The sequence below is a fragment of the Arvicola amphibius genome, chromosome 10, assembly GCF_903992535.2.
Source record: "Arvicola amphibius chromosome 10, mArvAmp1.2, whole genome shotgun sequence".
Lineage (NCBI taxonomy): Eukaryota > Metazoa > Chordata > Mammalia > Rodentia > Cricetidae > Arvicola > Arvicola amphibius.
Window position 1 is genome coordinate 121,100,656 of NC_052056.1, and position 21,063 is coordinate 121,121,718.

General features: G+C 50.1%; 1 protein-coding gene across 2 annotated transcripts in view; it reads right to left on the minus strand.

Moving 5' to 3' along the window:
* The window catches only part of Ube3b (ubiquitin protein ligase E3B), a 52,839-nt gene that overhangs the window by 24,938 nt on the left and 6,838 nt on the right, over nucleotides 1-21,063 (minus strand). For both annotated transcript variants that reach the window (XM_038344778.1, XM_038344777.1), the window contains exons 4-16: nucleotides 20,773-20,893; nucleotides 19,128-19,187; nucleotides 18,744-18,848; nucleotides 16,794-16,890; nucleotides 15,139-15,224; nucleotides 13,829-13,911; nucleotides 9,781-9,886; nucleotides 9,410-9,530; nucleotides 8,427-8,604; nucleotides 6,946-7,109; nucleotides 5,126-5,293; nucleotides 1,802-1,973; nucleotides 232-350 (exon numbers count right to left, since the gene is read on the minus strand). In XM_038344778.1, coding sequence (XP_038200706.1) covers nucleotides 232-350; nucleotides 1,802-1,973; nucleotides 5,126-5,293; nucleotides 6,946-7,109; nucleotides 8,427-8,604; nucleotides 9,410-9,530; nucleotides 9,781-9,886; nucleotides 13,829-13,911; nucleotides 15,139-15,224; nucleotides 16,794-16,890; nucleotides 18,744-18,848; nucleotides 19,128-19,187; nucleotides 20,773-20,893 — 1,580 coding nt within the window. The remainder of the gene's footprint in view (nucleotides 1-231; nucleotides 351-1,801; nucleotides 1,974-5,125; nucleotides 5,294-6,945; nucleotides 7,110-8,426; nucleotides 8,605-9,409; nucleotides 9,531-9,780; nucleotides 9,887-13,828; nucleotides 13,912-15,138; nucleotides 15,225-16,793; nucleotides 16,891-18,743; nucleotides 18,849-19,127; nucleotides 19,188-20,772; nucleotides 20,894-21,063) is intronic.

Genomic DNA, 21,063 nt, shown 5'->3' on the forward strand with positions numbered 1-21,063 from the left:
AGTATAGATGTAAAGGGCATTTCAGTGCAGAGATCATCACTAGTAACAACCCCAAGTGTGCAGCCTGGAGGAGCCAGCAGAGAGACCTCTGCACCACACTATCTCATGAGCGCACCCAGCCATGTAAAGACAGGCATTCTCTACCACCTGTAAAGCCGGGACACCTGCAGCTAAGGGTACAGACTGGCTGCCTGGGGTAGCACCAAAGAATGGAGGTTACCTTCGCCTTACCTACGATTCCGTCCCAGATCATCTTAAACACGAAGGAATTGAGAAAAGAGGAGATGGTGACTAGCTCTTCCAGCTTGAATGAGATTTGTTCTTCATACACTTCAATGTCATCAAGGATGCTACACGGGGCAGAAAACTGTTCAGAATTTTCCATTGAAAAACAGAAACAAATGAGACCTAGCTGTCTTCTAGACTAAACAAACAAGGTGAAGAAAGCACTGGCTTTTCAAGACACGTCCTGTACAGCTTGCAGACAAAATGGCATGATGTCTGAGATCGGCCTCAGAGAAAGCCAGGGGAGGAGAGCTGCTGGCTGCTGGGTGTTTAGATGAAGCAAGTCAGCCATGAGCTAGGGATGGCTCTTGAGGGCTTGCTAATCTTCTCTACCTTCTGTTTACTTGAAATTGTTCAGAATAGGATGACAGACACAACAATGAAGGAAAAACAGTAAGTTCTACCCAGAGCCTTTCCCGTGGAGGCCTGACACATTCTCCACCATGCCTCATCTATGCCTGACCATAAAGGAGTCTTGAGTCAGTGGGGGCTTACTGAGGAGCACTGTGAAACCAGATCCCACGTCTAGGAGAGAGACCACTAGTCACCAGTGACAACAGGGAGCAAGTGAATGTTTGAAAGGATGGATGGATGGAGGGATGGATGGATGGATGGATGGATGGATGGACATGACACAGCTCAGCTGAAAATGTACGGAGCCCTCTCCATGTGCTCGGTGCTGGGTTAGCCTTGTCTCTTCCACTAGTGTACTTGTCCTGGTCAGCAGACCCCTTCCTTTAGGGCACCTAGTCGGCTAGCTACATGTCCTGAACCCTCTTGATGTGAGATCTTCTAGTCTATACGGCGCTGCTTGAGGTCCGTTCTAGATCTTTGGAGAGAGTGGAAGACAGACAGCAGCAAATGCAGAAGGGAATGTGATTCTTGCAAATGTCCCAGGCTGCCTGACCACGTTCTAAATAATGCCTTCTCTTAGTTACTCTGTGTGGTAGGTAACGCCACCTCCATCCCACCAATGAGGAAAGAGCGGCTCAGCGAGGTCAGCTCCATAACTGGGCGGTAAGCACCCAGCACTGATTATCTCCTGTAATCCCTGAGGCGCCCCACGCACGCCTCAGAGGTGGGTGCTGCAGTCACTTCATTTATAGATGAGGAAACTGGTGTCTCAGGAAGCTCTGAGTCTGGAGTTTTCCTGTAATTACCTACAAGTGAATAAATGGCTGAGGTACGGTTTGAACACATCTCCAGACACCGCAAAGGAAGTACCTAGCAACTGCTGAAGACCCGGCACATGCTGCCTGCGTTGTGAATACGGTCTGTTTTTGTGGTGGGAGATGCAAAGGGCTATGTGTTCTTGCCATGTTGACCAGGCCTGGCCTGGAATTTCTGCACTCAAGAGATTTCTCCTAAGTAGCTGCCATTACAGGCATGCATCACCACGCCCAGCTCTTGGCCAGTTCTTAGAATGGCCTGCCACATGGGTGTGGTTACTTGCTTCCCCACATTGTTGATGGCCCCACTGAGTCCTAGTCAGAGCATTCAGCCCCCATCAACATACGTGATGAGATGCCGGGAACAGTCACAGAACAGCATCAGCATGGCCAGGAGCTGCTTGGACTCTCCAGTGTCATTGTTCAGGCATTCCAAGAAGAGCTTTAACCCTCCATGGGGCCCCAGCTCACAGATAAATGCCCACAGCTTGGGCAGCAGGTCATCAAGGTACGTAAGGCCTGGAAAAGGAGAGAAACCCAAGCTTCAGGTGGAGACTTCAGCTGGTCTGCTATTTCTTTCTTTCCACTGGAAAAGCACAACACTTAAAGCAGTGTGTGAGAGACGGGCCAACAGGAAAAGCCTTTCCACCCTAAGGGTCACAGCAGCAGGGACAGCTGACACTGGGTAAGGATGCCCACAAGCGAGACTCCACAGTGCAAAGTTCCCAAGCACACCCACCCGCAAAGCCCAGCGCAGCTCTGCCTTACAAGAGGAGTTGAAGCGCAGCGAGGCTCAGTTACTGTCCCTATCCCATGGATGGAGTCAGAGCCAGAGAGAGAACCAGGGTCTGTCTGACACAGCAGCCATGTTTTAAGTCAGGAAACCTGCTGTGGGATGTCTTTCTGCATGCTGTAAATATGTCTTATTACCACTGGTTAATAAAGAAGCTGATTTGGCCAATAGCCAGGCAGAAAAGAGTCAGGTGGGAAATCCAAACAGATTCAGGGAGAAAAAGGGTAAGTCAGGGAGACGACAACAGCTGCTGGAGAAGCAAGGTGTGAGGTAACAAGTCACAAGCCATGTGGTAAAATACAAACTAAGAAATGGGTTAATTTAAGTTGTAAGAACTAGTTAATACTAAGCCTGAGCTAATAGGCCAAACAGTTTTTTATATTAAGCCTCAGAGTGGTTATTCGGGAACTGGTGGGTGGGACAGACACCCCAGTTACAGAAAGCAGCTAAGGTCAGAGGGTATTTTAACCTTTGCAGGCCAGGCAATCTGTTGTTAAAAGCTTGAGACAATTCAACTGATCAGAGTTTAACTGAGAGAAGAATGGCTGCACACTGGCAGCGCTCAGAGTGCAGCTTCCAGGCCAGCAGGCAGTGTGCATCCCAGCTTGGCACTTCCTTTATTGAACTAGTCTGGTCAGCTGGTAGCGCTGACTGCCTGAGGCTTTCTGCCATGGTTCTGACTCAACTGCTTGTTATGGAAGAATTCATGCAGGTCAGCTACTTTCTTGGTCTTCATGGTAAGTAAGAACAGGCAGGTTTACCTGGACACTGTTACTACACTCAGAGCAGACACAGGAATGAAGGAATTGAATGGATTTGGCTGTGTTCCAACAGAAGAGTATTTGTGATGGTGACAGCCTGGCTTGGTCTATGGGCAGACCCCTGCCTTGAGCAATCTCATAGGCTCACCTGCATTTGGATGAGCTCCCTCCTACCTGCTGCTACACTGAAACCAGGAAAGCAGTGAATGGCTGCAGCAGAGACACCCCAAAACGAAGCCTTGGAGCAAGCAACAGGTGCAATGGGAACCTTCTAATCTGCTTCCCAGGGATTACAGGGCCTGGACACACAGGCTACAGACTGGCACACCTCTGACCAATGCTGTGGCAGAGATCAGGAAAGCCTGGGTCAAGGCTCCAGAGTGATAGCTAAGATGCTCCAGAGAGCAGCAGGCCTGCACTGGACCTGATTCCTCTCGGTGGGGAAGGCACTCTCAGAATTAGTCTCAAGTGAAGCCTGTCTGGGTAAGACGTGCTGCTTGGGGTGGGACTCGGGGAGACTCCCTCAGTGCGACTGAAGGATGCTGACAGGTGACCTCATGACCGTGAGGAGGCAAAGAGACTCTAAGGCGGATGCCGCTGGCTTCCTGTCCAGCACACTGGCTACACAGGGGCTCATGCGTATGCAAATCATATACACTGAAGAATTCAAAAGCCTTACAATTTAAAAACACATAAAGAAACAGAGTAATCCTACATTGCACTGGGCAAAGATAAAATATCTTACTGAATACAAGAAGAAAGCAACTGCCCGTGTGACACACACAGGGAGCAAAGGGCCCACAGGTGGTCGTAGGGCTACATGCTGTGGGCACACAAGCATGCAGTACAGCTGCACTGCTGTTGAGCCAGGCCAGCTCTGCAGCTGTCTTGAGATTACAGCGAAAGAACCAACTCCAGAGCACTTTTCCCACAGGGTGTGACCCAAGAGATTGATTTTCAGCTTCCGCACAGAAGAATGAGTTTTGTTGTGAGCTCACCTTAAAGAGACAGGTGGTAACCTCAAAATCCTCTCCCCCGAGAACCTCTCAGGTCCCTCAGGTCCTGGGGGCTGTAAATGCCAGGCAGCTCCTGCCCTGTTTTCCTCCCACTAGTTTCTTCTGGGGAGCTGCCCAAGGCCCAACCTTGCCTCCATCCCAGCAGTGAGGCTGCAGGAGGCTCAGGCCACACAGGCAGTGTCACCCCTAGTCCTCATGCTCCTAATACCATGTACCCGTGAGAACTACGGATGCACCTTTCAAATGCATATGGAGGAATCTGCTTCTTCATCACTTGTGCTACCAGTAGGGATGATCTGGCATTACTCTGCCACGAAAAGCAAGTCTCAGTCGGAGTGGCATCTATGACACCAGACTGCCTTCCACAAAGAACTGTGTGGCCCTCAACAGCTGCTGCTGTGAACTGCTGGTCTTCCCTGACTCTAGACTACAGGCCCGGGACAGAGACCCTGGCATCCTCAGAGCCCTGCACAGACAAGATGCCGACTACCTGGAGTGACCACACAGAAGTAAACACAGAGCCAGCAGCAATCAAAGATTTAAAAACACATATACACAGCGCCTTTAGCCTTTCCTGAAGCAAACAGCTTCCCAGTTAGAGATGTCCACCTATACTCAGAAGATCAGTTCATACCAACAATGCCTGGGCTGCCCCTTAAGAGCCCCCAACCCCCAATTCTGTCCTTACAGAAGAGATTTTCTTGCTCAGCTAAAAGAAAATGTGGGGCATATCCATATGATGAGCATCATGCAGCCAATAAAAATGAGGTTTCTGAAGAACTGACATGATAAATGCTTATGGGTGATGAGCAGAAAAGGGTAGGATGAGATATGTCTGTCTGAACACACCTATACTGCGTGTGAGCTCACTGGGCACAGGTGGGCATTGCTAGGAGGTGATGGTGTAAGGCTGTTTACAGTCTTCTTCCTGTCTCTTTGTGTTCTACTCAGAAAAGATCTTAAAAAAGTTGTACTTTGTAATTAAAGAGCTCATAGGGGAACAATATGGCAGTGCCATGATGAGGCTGGCTTGAGCCATCAGAGGCTCACCAATCTCTAACCCTTGGAAAACTGCCTGCCCACTGTGGAAGCGGGTCTGACCTGTGAGGATCTGCAGGCGGATCTGCGTGAGAGTCGCCAGCGAGGTCTGGTAGAGCACACAGATGCTGCAGACCTTCTGCACCTCGGCGGAGTCGACGCGCCGGCCCCCGACAGGCCTGAGAATGTTCCGAACGGAAGCCGACTTCTGAAACGCACGCTTGAGGAGACCTGGCACGGAGGGAAGAAGATGCACAGCAGAAATTCAGCCAGCTGCCAGCTCCCACCTGTCGAGGAAGAGCATGGCAAGAACCCTAGTCACGGCAGGGGCGGCAGGGCTGCGGCACAGTGCAATGTGTTCCTTTGGGATAAACTGGGGAAAAGCTAACACTGGGTTTTTAGTGAAACCCAGAGACCCGTTCAGATCACCACAGGGCTTGTCAGCACAAGCCAGCCACGCTCAGCTCTCGTGACATTCTCTGACTGTGTCACAGAATTTTATGAAGACATGGGGTAATGTTGAGGACGATATCAGAGGAGGACAGAGCAGGGACCGGGCCCGGGCGCTGTAGATGTGTTCTGGAGGCCTCATGTCTTGGCTGAATGGCATTCTGCTTCTGCCTTCGGCATTCCTGTCCATAGGCAGAAGAAGTGATGCGCGTGGAGCCCACACTCACCACCACCTACCAGCAGCAGAACCATCATTTATCCTCTGAGGACCTGACTTTGCAAACTCCATTTTAAAGAAGGGGCTTCATCTTAAGTCATATAATGAGCTGGGGGGCGGGCGATCTCAGCTCCAGAAATGTGCTGCCATAGCAGAATTGGAACAGATGCCCTAAAAATGGCCAATTAAGAAGATAGGGAGCAGGGCCATAAAATTTCACAAGGTCCAGATGTTCTTGGGAGGCATCCTGTCCTTGAAGATCCCTTGTTAGTAATTTATAGCTTTTTGTTAGGTTTTCTTTTTTTTTTAAAGATTTATTTATTATGTATACAGTATTCTCAGTACTCTGCCTGCAGGCCAGAAGAGGGCACCAGACCTCAATATAGATGGTTGTGAGCCACCATGTGGTTGCTGGGAATAGAACTCAGGACCTTTGGAAGAGCAGACGGTGCTCTTAACCACTGAGCCATCTCTCCAGCCCTCTTTGTTAGGTTTTCATGCCCAAAAACTGACCAATGGGTTCAGAAATTTCGTTATCCTATGTGCCCCTCACCCAATCCCTAACCTTGAACTGCTCTGATTACGGCATTTCCCCTTTAAAAGATTGCCCCTTCTCTCACCCACTGCATTGGGTGGTGGAGGTGTGGCCCAAACTCGAGTTTGAATATTATTAAAAACGCTTATGTAATTTGCATCAGAAACCTGGCTCTGTGAATTCATTTGGGGACATAGCGATGCAGGCAGAAATCCCAGGTCACATGCTGGTCACATTTCCTTACCTATGCTCACAGCAGAGTGAGAAAGCTTTCTTTCTTCAGTACCCACCTCTACCCCGGGGTGCTCCTGAGGTGCCAGCCTGGCCTATGCCTCAGTGGCTCCTTGTGTGGAGATTTATAACTAAACTAAAAACCCTTAAAGTCCCTACAAAATGGACTTCCTGCTCCTCCCTGATAGAAAGAAAAAAAGGGTTCACAAAACCATTTTTCCTTTGGCTGTTGGGAAGTTTGTAGACAAGCTGAAGCTCAGCGGCAGCAGAGCGACCCCCTGAGCATGCTCTGCCCCTCTCTAGCTCACAGGCTCTTATTTCTAACCTATGACCTATCACTGACTTAAGCAGCCTGCAGATGGTAGTGGGAGGGGTGAGTGACCCACAGGCAGTGAGGCATTCACACAGTAAGGTGCAGGAGCTGCCTTTTGGCTGAGGGTGGCCACTCACTCTTCACTGGAAGCACGTTCTGTGGGGATGATGGCTGCACAGGGGCTGGCTCCGGGTGCTCCAGCAGCTTCTTGCTGAGGATGTCACAGAAGAAAATGCGGATGAGAGGCACTCCCCATAGGAACTGCAGCTGTTTGGTGATCAGGTACATGGACTCATTGAGGCTAGGACAGAGCAGGAGACAGGCGTGTCAGTGCCACCCACTGTCGTCCCAGGTGGCTTCCATACAGGGGACAGAGTAAATACGGACAGAGCTGGCAGGTCACTAGCTTGCAATCCCAGCACTCAGGAGACTTGAATGTTGCAAGTTAGAGGCTAATTTGAGTTGCATAATGAGCTTCTGTCTAAAAACCAACAGACAAGCAGGGAAGAAGAAACTGCCACCGAGGGGTTGGATCTGTGCAGGCGTCCCACCTGCATCTCCTGTCGCTCCAGCCGCCTCCCGCGCTGCCGTCAGCAACTGCACCTCTCTTGCACTCAGCCAGTCCAACGCCTAAGAAAGCGCCAGACCTCCAGGGTCTCCTTGCCTTAGGGGCACCTTTCCACTCAGGCTGCATTCCCAGCACCACCCCAACTCCAAGAATCCATCAAGACCCTAAGCTGGCCCCCACAATTTTGTGGGGACAGCCATAACCCACTGGGCACAAGCCAGGCCGTGGAGTGCAGCATCAAGACATGGAGACAACCCTATCAGGGCCCAGCGTGCTCTCGGAGGCATGGGGAAATGGGTGAGGAGAGGAGAAGAGCTTCAGTAAAGAAGGCAAGGTGCGCCTAGTGCATGGGCCCTTGCTCCCCAGGTGGGGTGTCACACAGAAGTGTCTTCCTGGGGCAATGTCTTTTAATGTCTGGATGGGTCTCAAGGATGTCCTCGGGTACCTAACAGAGACCAGTGGGATATCGGAGATGCCTCAGCCTGGCACCATCCCAGGGCACACACTTCTGTCGTGTGGCTGCCTACCTTCACCTCTGCTCTTCCACTCTTGCGGTTCTAATGATTCTGAGTCTAAAACGCTCATATTCCACCTTGTGGAAAGGCCAGAGGGACTGTTACCCCTTTAAATCATTTGCCCTGTCTTGGTGTCTCCAAGGCAAGGCTGCCTCGTCAATCAGTGAGAGTGGTACTGGAGAAGATGGACAAGGTTCATCATGTACCAATTAAAAACGTGAAAAGCCATATGATGTCATCTCTACACAGTAAAAACTATCAATGAAGGGAAAGGATGAAAGCCCAATTGCCCAGATCATTTGCATATGAGAATTTGGGGTGGTTTAATGTTCTCTTGGCTCTGGGGACTGAGCCCAGGGCCTTGAACCTGCTAGGCAAGCCCTCCACCAGTGAGCCAATCCCCTGGTCATATCTATTTTATATAATAAGTGCCTATTATTTCTATAGCAAAACAAAACCACGAAAGCTGGAAGGTGAGAACAGGAGGGAGGGAGGGAGGGAGAGAGGGAGAACGAAAAGCTTTCTCCAAACATACCCATAGTCCACAGACTGGGAAAACCAGCCGAGCACAGGGTGCCAGTGGGTGAGGTTAGACTTCTTCTGGGACACGTACTTCTGGCAGTAGCACAGCATCTGCGTGAGCAAGCTCACAAACCCATCTGTTTCTTCCTCTAACACCTTGGGGTTGAGGGAGCCCAAGTGGAGGATGTTGCCTATGAAGAGAGAAGGCTGAACACGATGCCAGACAGGTGTGCTGCGGGGTCTCGCAGCCCTGGTCTCTGCCCGAGGCTCGGGTGGCTGTGACTCAGCAAGGATTTCAGCCAGCGCCAGAGGCTGAAGGAACCAAGCTGACTCGATGATCTGAAATCCCAGTGTGGTCACAGATGAGCAACATAGCTCTCAACCCAGCCTGAAATCACATCCTTGGCTGTAAGGCAGGAGTAGTGATGCCCACGCTCCCTATAGCTACTATAGGAAGAGACTGGACTGCCAGGCACACAGAGGGACACTCAGCATGGCATTTTAATGCGTCAGTAACACTTAAAAACCAGGAGGAACATAAGATGTAGCATTAGCTATATGTCCTGGGATATGGCTGTATTCAGTGTTTACCAAAGTACTCTACCCTTGGGGTCCAGTCCTCGACACAAGAGCTATAAGTAAGGCTAGCTGGAGTTTGTGTGTCTTAGGAGTGCCAATCTCTAAGAACAGCTCTGTCAGAGAATTAGGTGTCTGCTCTGTGTTCAAATGGATCCACCCACAATGTACAAAAGACACTGTAACAGCTACACCACTCTGATCTGAGCCCTCCCTTTCAGGGAAGAACTCTGCAGCCAACTAACCACACAGCGTCCACTGAGTACTATTCTACATGAGATTCTATCTGTTCATCATCCGCACTACGGAGATGAACCTGGTTTCATATTAACTTCTGTTAAGTGTAACTGATGACCTTAACAGAACACATAGGCTTCCCCCACGGCCATAACCAACCCAAACCCCGCCTCCTCGACTCACCCATCAGACACAGCGTACGACAGCCTTCTAGACTTTCACAAGCATCGCGGCACCGGTCACTGTCTCTTAGAAAGACGATGAATTTGCGAAGCATGTCGTGGGATTCTAAGACACTGAGGCGCTGGAAGTGACGGCAGACAGGTAACGGGGGCCGGGCAGGGCATTCCCGAGAGGCGTGGACCTACACTGCTCACTACCCTCGCTTAGGCAGAACACTGCTTTCAAGTGTCAAGGAGATGGAGGGTGACAACAGGAACCTGATTTCCTGGCTGCTAACAGAAACACGTCTACACCAGCTACTGGGAAAACTGGGGGAGGGAGTGGGAATCAGCAGAGGAACTGTTTTGCTCTTGAGTCTCGCGCACGCTCACCTCAGGGGTCACTGTACCGAGATGAGTCACGAGAGCAGGCACCGACAGGATGTGGATGACGAACGGTCGCATCAGGTTGTCTGAGAACTGCGCAGCGACTACAGGACTAGCCAGAAAGGGCAGATAAGCTGGGTGAGTGCAAGTGACGGGGTGACGGGGGGGGGGGGGGGGGGGGCACGGACACACTGCTGCACAGCAGGGAAAGGTCATCCGCAGATGGGAGGGGCTCCTGATAAGAATGGAGAAAGTTTCCATACAGCGCACTCCTCAACCCAGCAGTGCCACCCAAGTGCATCCCTGGGGACAACTCGCCATTACCTCACACTTTATGCAGAGTTTACCACAGCCTGATAGTAACATATAAAGTATACACATAAGTTACAAAATAAAAAAGTACAAAATAACCTGAAAAACAGAGGAGAAGGTCAACAACATGCTTTTCTGGGCAACGTGAGCATGGGAAACAGCCCCTTCTTTCTGTTTTCTGTGTTCTCTGGGATTTTACAATAAGCACGCATTATTCCCATAAGAACAACCTAGGATGGGCATGACACTGCATACAAGTAGCCCCAGCACAGGGGGACTGAGGCAGAAGAATCATACTCAGGGCTAACCGGGGCTATATATGAGGCTCAGTCTCCAAACACCGAGGGCAAAGGGTAGCCCAGTGGCAGGGCACTCGTCCAGCATATCAAGGCTCAAGCACAGAAAACAAAACAGAGCACCAAAAGGACAGTGACACCGGTATCTCACAGCATCCACAAAAGTTAACTCAGAATAATCCTATAACTAAAATCATCAAATTTGTAGGAAAAAAACCCAGACATCTTTGGGCCCTGGAGTTACATAAAAATTTCTTAGATATGGCACTAAGAGTGTAAGTACAAAGAAAAGTAACTAATTGTACAACATCAAAGCCAGTATGGCGTGTGATCACACACCCTACCCAGAAGGCAGAGAGATGAGCACAAAGTGGAAGTGGCTGCAGACCTCGTCACCTGCCAGGAGACTTGCATCTGGAGCACAAAAAGAACTCACTAACTCAGTAGTAGACAACCCAATCTGAAGATGGCTGAACAAGCCATACAGGTAGTACATGCCTGTAGTCCCACCGAGGAAGGCAGGGAAAAGAAGAGCAAGGGCTTGGGGCTAACCTTGGCTACATTGTTTAACACTAGGTTCAAACCAAAGAACAAAACCAGGGCAGGGAGATAGCCAAAAGAACTCAACTGACGTCTCTCTGAAAGAGACACTTGACAACATGGTGGCACCAGCTGCCAGGGACTACTAATGCCAATGACCTTGAGACAGCACTTCATACTCACGGAGCAGTTGGTAAAGCTGGGGAGAACCTGGCACCTGCATCCCCACCAGCTGCTAGTGGGAATGAACGCTCTGGAAAACAGCAGGGTGGTTTCTCACCAACGTTAAGTGTTCATGACCATGCTATTTCACGCCTAGAGAACTGGACACACATCCTACACACAAACTCATACAGAAATGATTGTGGCACACAACATCCCATCCAGTTTGTTCGCACAGTAGTGTTGGGCCATAAACAGGTGCTGGATCATTGAAGAGATGAGCTGAAAACTCTGTGCAAATAAAATACACTACTAACAACAGAACACATGGTGTCTAACCCCACTCAGGCGAGCTGTCCAGAACAGGCCAACCCAAAGGAGACGAACTGTTCTGCAGGACTCAGCAGACAACAGATGAGGGCAACTGTTAGTGGGCAGGTTCCTTCTAGGGCAAGGAAAGCACTCCAGAATTTGACACTCCCGATGATGGCAACAGAAAGGGAGTCCAGCCCTCATTAAGACTATCTTACCAGGTGACTCAGTGGGGTCAGGGTGACAGTGAGGACTAACCAGCACAGGCCGACGGTGAAGACTAACCAGCGCAGAAGCCATGCAGGCAACAATGGAAAAGAATGAGACTGACAAGAAGTAAGTGACTAGCCAGGTGGCGGTGGCGCGCGCCTTTAATCTCAGCATTCAGGAGACAGAGGCAGGTGGATCTTTGTGAGTTCAAGACCAGCCTGATCTACAGAGTGAGTTCCAGGACAGTCAGGGCTACAAAGAGAAACCCTGTCTTGAAAAACAAAAAACAAACAAACAAACAAAAAGCAAATAATGACTCCTCCCAGCTTCAATAGGACAGAAAAAAAAAGGGTAGAAATGGCAAAGAGTTCATAATGCAACCAGGTTGAGGATGGTAACAGGCAACACAGGAACCGCAACTACTGAGCACATAGCTATGCACGTGGGCCAGGAGGGCCTCAGGGAACAGCACAAGGTTGGGAAGGCCCCTGTGCCATCTCCTCAAATGTGTATTGCTCTTAGGATCCAAGTGTGTCCACTGTGCAAGCAGACACGGAGAATAAAGTTCCAAGTGTAGGCTCCAGAGTCTGAGTGGGCTTAATGCCCGGCCTGACCTCTCCCTGCTGTGCCACTGAATGTTTTGACCTCTCAGGGCTTTAGCTTCCTTTTCTATAAAATGGAGATAAGAGAATATGTGGAGAATGCATAGTTTGTGATTTCCAGCTACGTGCACAAAGGATTTAGCGGTCATGTTCAAGTACATCATATCTTCCTGGATTTCTACTATATTCCTGACAATGGTGACGTCTTTTTTATTTTATTTACTGATACAGTGCATGTGCACACACGCATGTGTGTGGGTGTGCCAGCTGAGGGCTGGGGTCAGAGGACAATTTTGTGGTGTCTTCTCCATCCACCTTTATGTAGATTATTAGGCTCACCCAGGTGTGTGCCTTTCCCTTGGAGCCATCTTGCCAGCCCTGACCCTGCTCAATTATCTGCAGACTCGGAGGGAGAAAAGTGCTGTTCAGTAGAGAAGGCTGTGGAGAAGGCTGGCCTCAAGGAGAGGTCAGTGGGATGCTCCACAGAGAAATTGCGGAGCCACCAGAGTTCTCATTTGTTTTGTGCTGTTTTCTGAGGCAAGGCTAAGGTATCCCAGGCTGGCCTCCGTCTCACTGTGTAGTCACGGTGACTTTGAACTTCTAATCCTTTGCCTCTGCCTCCTTACAGACAAGCACCACAGTGCCAGTGTCTGTGGTCCTGGGGATCAAACCCAGGGTCTTCCAGCCCAGCCAACTGGGCTGATGTTAGTGATGGAAAACTCTTGAGCCTAGACTACCTGTTGTCTTCGCTGAGTTTGTCCTCCCACTGCAGGGACAGGAGTTGTGACAGAGGCCGAATGATCCAGAGCTGGAACTGCTTACTTTTTAGCCCCTTACAGATGATCACCAACACAGGCTTGGCAGGGTCACCATGCAAAGAGGTTCCATAGAACACAATACCCGGGATAAGAATAGACACACCCGCCATGCAAACACAGGGTAGGGGACTCCATGCTCAGACATCTGACCAAGCAAATCGAAGAGGCTTTGTGAGACCCACAGACCTCAGAGCGCTCAGCACTGGGAGCTGTGCCAAGCATCCGTTGGCAAAGGCGGAGGCTGCGCATCCTGAGCTAGCTCGACAGTGGTGCCCTTTCCGTCAGGGCCAGTTACCAACCTCTCTCCAGGTATGTATGTGATCCTCTCAACATACTGTGAATACTCTATAGAGCAGGTAGGAATACAGCTCTTCCCACTTGGCAGTTCTCTAAGGACACCTCTCATGTCTACACATTTACACACTATATCAACAAAGTGCGGTGAATACCACATGCACACACCACATGCTCACACTCTCTCTGCTGCTCCAATGCCAGCATCTCCTGCCCGTATTTCCAACCCCATTCTCTCGGGACCTTCCCCCTGCCCTGGGCTGGTCCTCCTTTTTCTCTTAGGAACTCAAAAGGAAGACTAACTTGATACAGTTACCTAATTCACTGCAAATCACTGCCCTAATATAAAACGGCAAAAGATTCATTGTTGAAGGTCGAGGGACAGTGTCAATTGTTGTAGAAATGGCACTTTCACTAGGATGAACACTTCTTACAAATCATGACAAGGTGGGTGAGCAAGGGGAGTAAGAAGGGTGCAGGGGCACCAGCCTCACAGCTGGCATCTTACCGTAATGCTAGAGAGAAGGTCGCTGTTAAAGTGCCTGCAGACAGACAGGGCCGGGGTCTGGCCAGGCCGCGGGTCAGCAGTACCTGAAAAGAACGTTCATGCTGTCAGCCTGAGCATCGAGCACAGCCGTTTGTCCACTCAGAAGAGGGGCTTGGCAGTGGTAGCGTATGCTTTAATCCCAGCACTAGGAAGTAGAGGCAGGAAGATCTCTGAGGTTGAGGCCAGCCTGGTCTACACAACAGGTTACACAGCAGACCTCTCAAACAAAACAAAAAGGAAGCGAAAAGGTAACAGGAACGAACACTTGAGATAAACCGCTCAAAAAGCAGGGAGCTGCTGAGTGTGGAGGGCCCTTCCGCTCATCACTACGATGCTTCAGCATAATATTGTAATGTCCTCTCCATGCATCTAAGCTAAGGAATAGCCAACAACAGCTAAGGAAATGAGTATCTGCGAGTGGGGTGCAGTGCCCCCCAGCAGTCTTGGATTCCCAGGAGGCTGAGGCACTCACGTCTTGGGGGTTGAGGTTGGCTTGGGCAGCACAGTAATCCTCAAACAGTGAGTTTAAAAAAAGCCATGTGAAGCCGGGCGGTGGTGGCGCACGCCTTTAATCCCAGCACTCGGGAGGCAGAGGCAGGCGGATCTCTGTGAGTTCGAGACCAGCCTGGTCTACAAGAGCTAGTTCCAGGACAGGCTCTAGAAACTACAGGGAAACCCTGTCTCAAAAAACCAAAAAAAAAAAGCCATGTGAAATGTGACTTAAGCTTAACTGCTCATTGTTCCAGCTGAGGATAACAGTCGCCATGACACGTTCTGCACACATGCTACTACATGCTGTGGAGATGTGCAACTGAACTGGGAGATGGACCATTCCCGCATCAGGAAGAAGGAAGGGTTGCATCAACGTTCCTTCTAAAGCCTGGAAAGTCCACAGCATCTCAGGAGCAACTTACTCTTCCCACTTTCCGGCCTGAGAACTGGCATCGTGTATGGAACTGACGGATGCCATCTGAGGATGCTGAGTTAGAAACGCACGGGCCCCTCTACCAAGGAGCTGCAGCAGCCCCGGGGCCTCCTACCATGGCCTCACTGTCAGTCAAGACTCTGGGCTGCCCTCGAATCCATTCGCTACAACATTCTTGGGGCTGAGTGCCACTGTCCTCCCTACAAAACCAGTGACCTGAAGTGAGGGATGAAAAGGACACTGAGTGCTCAGCTCTCTCCGCAAGGGAGGACACAAGGCACATGTGAACCCACAGGAAACTCCAGTTCAGGCACTGCAGGGACACATTAGGGATGGGGTCACAGACCTGTAACACAGAGTAAAATCCACGCTGGTTGAGATGGCCCATTATATTTGCACAAATGTGGTTCAGGGCTGGTCGAAGGCTCTCACCTAAATGAAGGAAACAGTGTGAGAAGGCAATCTCTTGCCATAATGTGAGCAATTTATGCAGGACAAAGGGGGAGGGGCTGAATGAGAAATGCCCCCAGCAACTGGACACTGTCCCCAGCAGGTGATGCTTACTGGAAAGCTGTGGAACTTACCCTTAAGGATTCTTAAACCTTAAAGTAGAAATTTGCCGGAGGAAGCGTGTCACAAGGTGTGTGTGTGGGTAGGGCTTTGAGATTTCATAGCCTTGCCCTGCTCTCTGTCCCTGCTTCCTGGTACAAGATGAGCCCACTCTGGTTCCCAACTGACATCTCTAGCTCCTGCTGCCCACTTTTCCCCCGCCCCAACTGTCAGGCAAAAGGGAACCCCTTTCTTCTCTTCTTCTTTTATCATGTGTTTTAGCACAGCTACAGACAAGCATCTGACACAAAGCCCGGAGTCATGACCCCAAGGGAAGGGACATTCTGCCTATGCTCTTAGTCCCTTAGAGCCCTGGGAGGCCCATTCTCACAGGTTTGGCTCAAGTGTGTTACCTCAATGGGTCGATCATCTGACCCCTAGCCAGAAACACTGCTGGTCCTGTCTCCTCTGCCTAGCAGGACTCAGAACTTAATAGCTTTGGGACCCTTCCTGAGTCCAGAAAAATGCATAAAACCAACACTTTCTTGCTCACTCAGGGCATAAGATTTGCATGGAACAGAATTTTCCATGAATTTTAGATCACCAGCTGACAACTTCCAGCACCCGGTACAATATAACTGCTCTGGAAAGAGGCTGCAGCGCACTGAGAACCTACGCATTCCTACAGGGGCAAGTTCTTCCATGTATTTCCAGTCTGCAGCTGGTGGCTCCCAGGCTGTGGATGCGGCTTCCGCTCGGTAGCCATCAACTCGGCAGACTCCACCTCTCAAGCACTGCCCACCACTGTATCTCCAGTGACATCACGGTGCTTGGCATGTATGAGGCTAAGTGCTGAGTGAATGTGTCCAACACTGGGAAGGAGGAAACTTTTCAGTGAAATTTTATGGGCAAAATAGTATTATTATTAAAAATTTTTAAGATTTATTTTTACTTAATGTGTATGAGCACTCTTCCTGCATGTATGTACGTGTAACATGTCTGCCTGGATCCCCTGTAACTGGAGTCAGGGATAGAGTTGTGAGCCACCATTTGGATGCTGAGAATCCAACCAGGGGTCCTCTGGAGGAGCAGTCACTGTTCCTAACGACTGGGCCCCTTACTCCACTCCAGCCCCTTACTATTTTTTTCTTTAACTTTTTAAAAAAACATGTAACACAAGAAGGCCTCAGTGGAGTCCACTATTCACACAGGGTGCTGGGGGAGTCAGAAACAGGAGCAGGGAACAAACGCCCTCACATACAAAGTTCAAAGGCAGGCACATGCTAGCAAACACTGGGTACTATGAAGGAGCCTGGCAGGAAGTGCCAAGTGCACAGGCTTAGGCTCCGAGCCTCCCTGAGCTTGTGTGGCCAAAGTGCTTCTCATGAGCCAGAGGCGTCTCCCTCTGTGGAAATGCTGGTTGGGAAAGATTTCTGAAGCGGGTCCACACACCTTTCCCCCGGAGAATCTTCCATGTTGACGTGTCTGTGAAGGTGACAAGCATGGTGAGGTGCAGTGTGATGAGCCTGGAGTCTTGCAAGATTTCCGGCTGCAAACAACGGAGTAACATTAACGCTCATGCCCATGATCCCACTCCACGGCGCGTGGACATCCCGCACTGCGCAGCTGACTCACAACGGAGTCCACACGATATATTCTAGAATTCCCTGGCCTAAACACCTCACTCTGTGCTTCCAGCTGACTGTATGCTGTAGCAGAGGGGAGATGCAACACAGACTAATGGGGTCTGGGGCGACAACCTCTGGCCTCGCTATTTAATGGCTGTGCCTTGGCTTCCTTAGTTGTTGACTGGGACAGGAATGCTGCTTTGTGATGAATAACAGCCTAACGCACCAGCTAACTGACAACAGTGCTGGCTCAGCTCAGCCCGGCTTCTGCTGCCGCTTCTTGTAACTGTGATGCTTTTCCTGTTTTGCAAGAGTAAGCCAGGCAAATGTGCGACTGCTCTCTAGGCTCAGAGACCTGCAGTATGCAGTATAGAGCTGTCTGATGGGGTGCTGGAGATGGAATACAGGTCCTCTGGAAGAGTTGCCAGCACGCTTCACTTCTGAGGCATCTCTGCAGCTTGTTCCTAGGTTTTCAAAGAAGGGCCTCTTGGCAGAGACCTATTGGGGAATGCAGTGTGTACACACATGCGCGTGCACATGACTAACCTGCCCGCTCGGGCCTGCGGCACTGTGGTGGGAATCTTGGAGCTCTAAGGATGGGGATAAAGTGTGAAGACCCCGCTCTGTACCCCGATGCTTCACTGATCGGCTGTGAAGTGCACAGCTACTGGTTCGTTACCTTGGCGGGGCTGTGGCAAGAGTCGTCCATCAGTCTCTCAACATGATCACTGGGGACTTTGGGGACACTTACTGCACTGATTACCTGCAAGCTCTGGCTCCCCACGGAGGTGGCAGCTCATTGTCCACTCACATCCTGCCCTCCTCTGTGTACAGCCTGAAAGTGGCCTCAGGACCAGGCTGTGTCTCTAAGAAGGGTTCAGGGTTGAGCTCGGGATCCTCCTGGGACTTTAGAAGTCCTCAGGAATTTCCCAGCTAGGAAAGGTGGCCTCCTTTTCTCTGTGGTCAAGACAGGACAGGGTCAGAGTTTGAGGTCGGAACTGCTGGCTATGCGATTACAGGAAGAGGAAGGGACAGCTGCCATGCTTTAGAATGCATTCTAAAATGGCTCTGGCTCAGCCTGTCACACACAGGTGTACTAATGTGTCTCTCTAGGATACTAACAAGGGGCTTCCTTAGTAGCGCAACAGACTAGAATTCATTACACCAGAACAGGAAGGAGGACAGCTTCCTGACTGTTGAGTTAGTTTGTGTTTTGGGGGGAGGTGGAGGTTATGCATGTGCAGTGTAGTGTACATGTGGTGTGCTGGTATGTGCACCTGTGCATGTATGTAGAGGCAGATGGGACATTCAGTGTCTTCCTCTATTGTTCCATCGTGTTTTTTGAGATGGGGTCTCTCACTGAACCCAAAGATTAGCATTTTAGCTAGGCTGGCTGGCCAGCTAGTTCCTGGGATCCACCTGTCTCTGTTCCCCATTGCTGGGCTTACAGGCTCTAATGGCCATGGCCAAAGTTCATGTGTTGAGGATTCAAATCAGGTTCTCTTGCTTGCACAACACTCTTACCCTCTCAGCCACCTCCCTGTCCCTGAAGAGGGTTCCTTGGTGTGGGAGACTGTGGCAAACATAACCAATGTTCAATATGTGCTCCCAAGACGGGGTCACAGTAACCAGAGCATCTACCCTGCTCTTACCAGACATCCATTTCAATTCAATCCTCTGCTAGATTGCTGAAGGCACAAATAAAGAGCAAATGAAGGCACTGGGTACCAGGTGTGCACAGACTTGCTGGATTGAGTTTGGGGGTTTGGTTTACCTTGAGTTGTTCAAGAAGCTCGCAGCAGTACCACAGGATATTCTTGATCTGCTTAATCCACAGCAGAGTGAGGTCCTTGGAAAGAGCCAGGGACACGTACCATACCTACAGGACACAAGAAGAGCAGGAGTGTGGGCTGTCTGCATGAGTAAGTGGAAAGCAGCATGTACTTTAACACTAACCCCCGAGATCACAGTCCAGAAAAGGCAGTCACTATTTTGAATAAAAGGCAGGAGCAAAGCACAGCTTTGTAGATGAGGACCAAAGCATCGTTCATCCACCCAGTACTCAACTGCTTATGTGTATGATCCCGAGCAGGACCTTTCAGACCATGTAAGCGAGCCTTCTGGAACTCGTGAGAGACTCTCAGCTTGGTCCACTCACCTTTGGCTCATTCTCTGCGTCCATGCTGCTCAGGATGCTACGGCACAACTTCTCCAATCTCTGCAGGGGCAGAAAAGCTGGTTATGAATTCTCCAAACTAATCAAAAAATGAGAAAGAGGGGACTACCTGTTTGGTGGGCACCTGAAGCACGTAGGCAACATGTCAGGTGGTTCACATGTGCACGATCATACTCAGTACCCTCTTAGAGACATTGATACTACAGATACAGATTATAGGTAGGTTTCAAACTGGTGGCTCACAGAACTCATGAGTCCTAGAAATGTGTTTTTATTTTTCTGTTTCTCAAGACAGGGTTTCTCTACATAGCCTCTGACCATTCCCCTGGATGTGAGGCTTCCTTTCTTGAGCACAGTCCTCTCCTCGCCTTCTGGCTTTTCTCAAAGTCCTGGTACCAGGTGACTGTGTCTCTTTTGAGCTCAGAGCCCTTGGCCCCTGCCCTCTGCATGACAACCCACTGGCCAGCCTGTGCTGTCTCGACACTGACCCTCTCTGAATTCCTGGGATGCCAGGAATTACAGACCCTTGGATCTTCTCTGCCTCATTCCTGGGAACTGGATCATTGTTTATGCCTCCTTGGCCCACTGGGATGTTTTGGAGACCCACTGGCCATTCTTAACCAGCCATTGTTGCAGGACTACCAGCTGTTGCCACAGAGCTGGAGGCACAAGACCATCAGACACGTCCAGGAAAGGATCAGGCGCTTTAAGCCCTAGGGAGTCGACTTGGATCTGCCTCAAACAGCATTTTGCCAGGTCCAAGCAATGCCTGATGGTTCCACAGAGCCCAGACAGTGAAGTGAAACAGCCAGATACGCCAGCACCCCAGCTTTCCCAGGTCCCCCCAAAGATGAATGACACCCCCAGGTCAGGAAGAAGTAGTCTTGAGAACAGGGCGTCCTCATCTCTGCCTCACCTGCTACCCCTTTCTAACTCCTCACCTCTTTGTGATAAAAAGAATGTTAGCATTCAGGCATCTGCACTGGCCTAGCCATGGGGTCCTGACGCGATACGTCCTCAGCGCCAGCCGCTAAGAGCACCTCCTCTGCACACTCACTATGTTCCCTTTTAAAATGTCCCTGCCCACCTCCCATCTCTCTCTCCCTCTCCCACTCTGCCTGTCTCTCTTCCTTATCTCTCTCTGCCTTTCTTTTCTTTTCTGCTGGTCCTGTCCCCAGAGGCTGGTTTCCTCCCTGCCCTCCCCTCTTCTTATGTTCCCTTTCCCCTAATAAAAACCCCTCCAAGTGAACTCTGCTGCATGGCCTCTCTCTCTCTTGTGCTGTTTTTAAAATTACAACAGGGTGTGCTAGTTTGAATGTAACTGACCCCACTCTCATAGGAAGAGTTGGGGAAGTGTGCCACTGTGTGTATGGGGGTGCTTGGAGGTCTCATTTGCTTGTTTCCCTCAGTTTGACAGTCAGTTGACTTTCCGCTGGCTTCTGCTCAAGACGTAACACTCTCAGCTCCAGCACCACATCTTCCTGCAGCCGCCATGCTCCCCATCATGATAATGGGCTGAACCTCTGAAACTGTAAGTGAGCCAGCCCAGTCAAACGTTTTCTTTTAAGAGCTGTGGTAGCCAAGGTGTCTCTTCACAGCAACAGAAACCCTAAGACAGAGGGCTTACCTCATTGTCCTCTTTAGTTCTGTATATGAACAGCAGTTTCCTGGCAATCTTAAAAATACAAAGTGCACTTCTTTTACTGGACCCAGAGTCATCTGTGTTAAAAAACTCATCAGTCTCTCTCCTAGATAGGGAAGGGTCAAAAAAAAAAAAAAAAAAAAAAAAAAAAAAAAAAAAAAAAAAAAAAAAAAAAAGACATCCTTAATCAGGAGCACTGAGCAACAGGAACACTTCTCGAGCACCATGAGAAAAAACTGATTCACTTTCTGCCCACCAGCAGTGGGCAGAAAGCGT